This window comes from Hippocampus comes, unplaced genomic scaffold (assembly GCF_001891065.2).
Source record: "Hippocampus comes isolate QL1 unplaced genomic scaffold, H_comes_QL1_v1.1 scaffold704, whole genome shotgun sequence".
Classification (NCBI taxonomy): domain Eukaryota; kingdom Metazoa; phylum Chordata; class Actinopteri; order Syngnathiformes; family Syngnathidae; genus Hippocampus; species Hippocampus comes.
Window position 1 is genome coordinate 4499 of NW_017804757.1, and position 3927 is coordinate 8425.

The 3927-nt window shown below is 40.2% G+C and overlaps 1 protein-coding gene across 1 annotated transcript in view; it reads right to left on the reverse strand.

The window, feature by feature from the left end:
• Positions 1–3074: 3074 nt before the first annotated feature.
• LOC109527934 (protocadherin beta-12-like) overlaps positions 3075–3927 on the reverse strand; it is a 7320-nt gene continuing 6467 nt past the window's right edge. Inside the window, exon 3 of the mRNA XM_019890193.1 lies at positions 3075–3794. Coding sequence (XP_019745752.1) covers positions 3268–3794 — 527 coding nt within the window. The 3' untranslated portion in view covers positions 3075–3267. The remainder of the gene's footprint in view (positions 3795–3927) is intronic.

Here is a 3927-nt window from a genome sequence, read left to right on the forward strand (position 1 = left end):
CACCTCTTCCCAGCGGCGAGCCTCTCTAGTTATAGTCCACTAAAAAGATCCTCTTCACAGTCTAATGTCGAACACAATCCACTGTAAATCGATGTAAATGGCTTTTAGGGCCAAAAATATATCTAATTGTTTTGACAAGCACGTCAAATAATCCGTTCTCCTCCGTCGCGTTCTCTCTCTGGTCGACGGTAATGGTTACGCAGAGACAGTCCGCCTCCCAACCATCAACTTTTCGGTCTACAGCGTCGCTAAGAGTCCATATTGCAACATTGCAGGATGGAACAAAAAAAAACTCATTCTTTCCCCAGGACGTGACAAAAAAAAAAAAGAGAGAGAAATATATTTACAATTCAGTATACGTGGAACGTATGTCTCAACGACTGCTCACAAACATGGCTGACATGTATCACCGTCATTCTATAACAGTTTACAAATGCAGATTGATGTTTATCTAATTAGCATCTATCTGCGTGTTTGTTGTCGCAACTGAACTACAATATTGTGATTCGTTTCTTTTCCCTGCAGTGCAACCACGTCGCGTAGCTCAAAATATATGAACACATTTGACCATATTTCGTAACTTTTCAGGATTATTTTCATTAAATGAGCATAATTCCTCTCATTGGTCGTAAATGTTCCTTTGAAACTGTTTATCAAGAAACACGTGGCGCATGCGGGATTTTGAACCGGGGTGTGGACAGAGACCAAGTTTGTCTGTCTGTCTGTCTGTCTATCTATCATTAAGATTGGACATGTATGGATCCCATGCACCTAACTGGGTATGTTTATAAACTGAATAATACCTTAAACGTAAACATTTTTCAGTGAAGAAATTTTTTCAACTCATACTCACTCTTTTGTATTGTAGCCACATGTCTTGACGTTTACAACCAAATTAACTGCATGAAAATCGCTGAAAAGTTTTGCGAGTTGTGATTTTTGGAAGTGTGCTCATACCCTAGGTCTCAATAGAAATAAATGAAGTGGAGGGGCGGGACCATTGAGTGACTCCCGGCTCAAGATGGGCCTCGTATTATCTGCGGGCACGCAGCTCAACATTGTGTCTAATTTTCATACACTACATATCTGGCAGTAGTGAATTCAGCGGCAGGGGAATGCAAGATTGAGAGCAAGTAAGTCATTAGCAACGAGTGCTTGCAGAAACACTGTAGAAAGAATAACATTTTACACAAAATACAATTCTGAGTATTTGGAAACAACAACAACAACAACAAAAATCACCTTTTAGCACACATCCAAACATTACCTTGTTGGCTCAAAATATTGTCACGGAAAGGGGTAAATTGATGCTGGAATCCCCAGCATGCCTAGCGGCATTGTGTAAATAGTTGCCAAGAATGACTGTTTTTGTTAATTATAGATGTTCATTATTTCCTAGTAGTGACAGACTTGTGTTCATCCACTGTCCACTGCTTTTATTTAATTATTGCTCACTCGCTGCTGGTGGATTTCATTGACTGTAGCACCATGACTTAGTTGTCTTTAAAGTCAGTTGTCTACATTTTTGTCCGGATTGTGTAAATTACTGTAACTACAAGTTATTAAAAGGAATCAACTTGTGTGTGTGTGTGGTGTTCAAATCTTACTATCATGTGGTCATGTTTGTCGCAAATGCTGTGGATTTATCCGAAAATTAGATGGATTCTTATATTGCGAAAGTGGGGTTACATATTGGGAAATCATCATGTGCGCCATATCTGCACCTATGAAGAAACAATTTTACTGTATTGTCACTGTATCAGGGATTAATTGGTAGTCATTTAAAAACACAACGGAATTTAACAAATGTGGGTTCAAATCTGCAACATCAAAGACAAAATGCGATGTTAGTGAATAAATATGATTCCTGTGCCCCACAATCAGATAAAATCTGAAATACTGAAGTAATTTGAATCCTAGCTGAGAAAACATTAACAGGCAACCAGAGCCAAAGTCCCAATAATGCAGTGTTTGGGACAGGATATCTTTCTAGCATGTATCAATCAAGCTCACTACGCCCCCACAAATGTTGTTTAATTAATTCAATTTTATTTTGTCAGGTGGCTGCACACAATACAATCAACTGGATTTCGATACATTTTTAAGTAGATGTGTAGAAAAATATGTATCTGGATCAAATTGATTTTATTTCATACAACCAATAAACTAAATAAAATTCAGTATATTCAACACACTATTTTTTTCAGGGGATAGATTAGGCGACATAAAACTAGTCTGTCAGTCTAAACATTTAATACACTGCTTGCCCTCATAGGTTTGCAGGGAATTGGAGCCCGTCACAGCTGACTTTGGACGAGAGGCGGCTTACACCTGGGACAGTTTGACGGTCAATCGTGGGTCACCTTTACACAGTTAACCATTCACACTCACATTTATACACGGGTAAGTTTGAGATCCAGTTAACCTAAGAAGCATGTTTAGGGAATGTGGGAGAAAACCAGACAAGCATGGGGAAAACTAGCAAACCTCATGTCGAAATGTTAGAAATAATATTTTAAAATTAATCTATACTGACTGCAAGGCAGATGTGCTCGCCGCAAATTCATCATGGCATGAAAAAAAGTGTGATTCTTGAGGTAATTGTGGTCAGAAGTATTGTTTTCAGTGCTCTATCCATTGCAGTGTATTTACTCTGTCCAATCTGTGCATTTTCTGAACCACTGAGCAATTTTAGGGGCAAAGGCAAAATGAATTGACTGACTTCAAATCAGTGATACTTCATACAAAGTTCACATTGTTATCACTTCATTGGTAATCACATCCTGCATGTCTGACAGAGATTAGTGGAGATGGAAAAAAAGATTTTTGAGGGTATGAAAACAAATGTCCCCAAAGGGGCAGCAGAGGTTTTTTTTTCATGTAACTATTTTGAGATTGCAATTCACAAACATTCAATAATAGATGGTAATGAAGGCAACTAAAATATGAACTTGACAGCACTAAAATTATATAGTAACACTCCACTGATATTAAAAATAATGGTACAATTAGAATTTTAAGTATTCAACAGTGGAGAACGAAAGAGTACGTGGGTAGCTCTCCATGGTGCTGAATCTCCACTTCCCTCCCACTGCATATTATTCTCAGTAAGCAACTGAAATCAAGGAGAATTGAAACAATGCCTCTCATATTTTAACATTTATCCTTGATGGAAATTATAGAGTATTGTAGACCTAAGAGATACTATAATGCACCCAGAAAATAGGTCATGAACCAAAAAGATACAGAGCACTCCACATGACAATGTTACAAACTAACCTCAAGAGGGGAGTCAGGTTCATCCAGGATATTCTTTTCCCTGAAAGGCTTCTGGGTGGTCCCTGTTGAACCAGAGTCCATGACCAGCACGTTGTGACTAGCAGCTCTGTCCAATTTACAGTCACTTTTTCTGGAGTCAGTGGTCCTGCACACCTCGTAATTGTACACGTGCGGGAGAGTCCCCGTCCCCAAAGTATCCGAGTAACGTGGTGGACAATACGGAATGACTGGCAGGTTGGAGTGGTACAGGACGCGAGACTGTCTCCATCGGTACACTTTGACCGATATGATAAGCAGCAAGCAGGTGATGAAGAGAAAGGATACCACTGCCAGAGCCAAGACTAAGTAAAAAGTCAGCTGGTCATTGTACTCCTTGTCGTGCATGCTCAAGTCAGTGAACTCTGACAGCACTTGAGGGAAGCTGTCGGCCACCGCCACATTCACAATGACTGTCGCTGAATGTTTGTCAGCATCTTTGTCAGTCACTTGGCGGACAGTTCGGATTTCTCCGTTGTGGAGGCCCACTTCAAACAGCGCCCTGTCGGTAGCTTTGTGCACTTTATAGCAGAGCCAGGCGTTCTGGCCAGAGTCCACGTCCACGGCCACCACTTTAGTCACCAGATAGCCCCAGTCGTACGAACCAGGAAC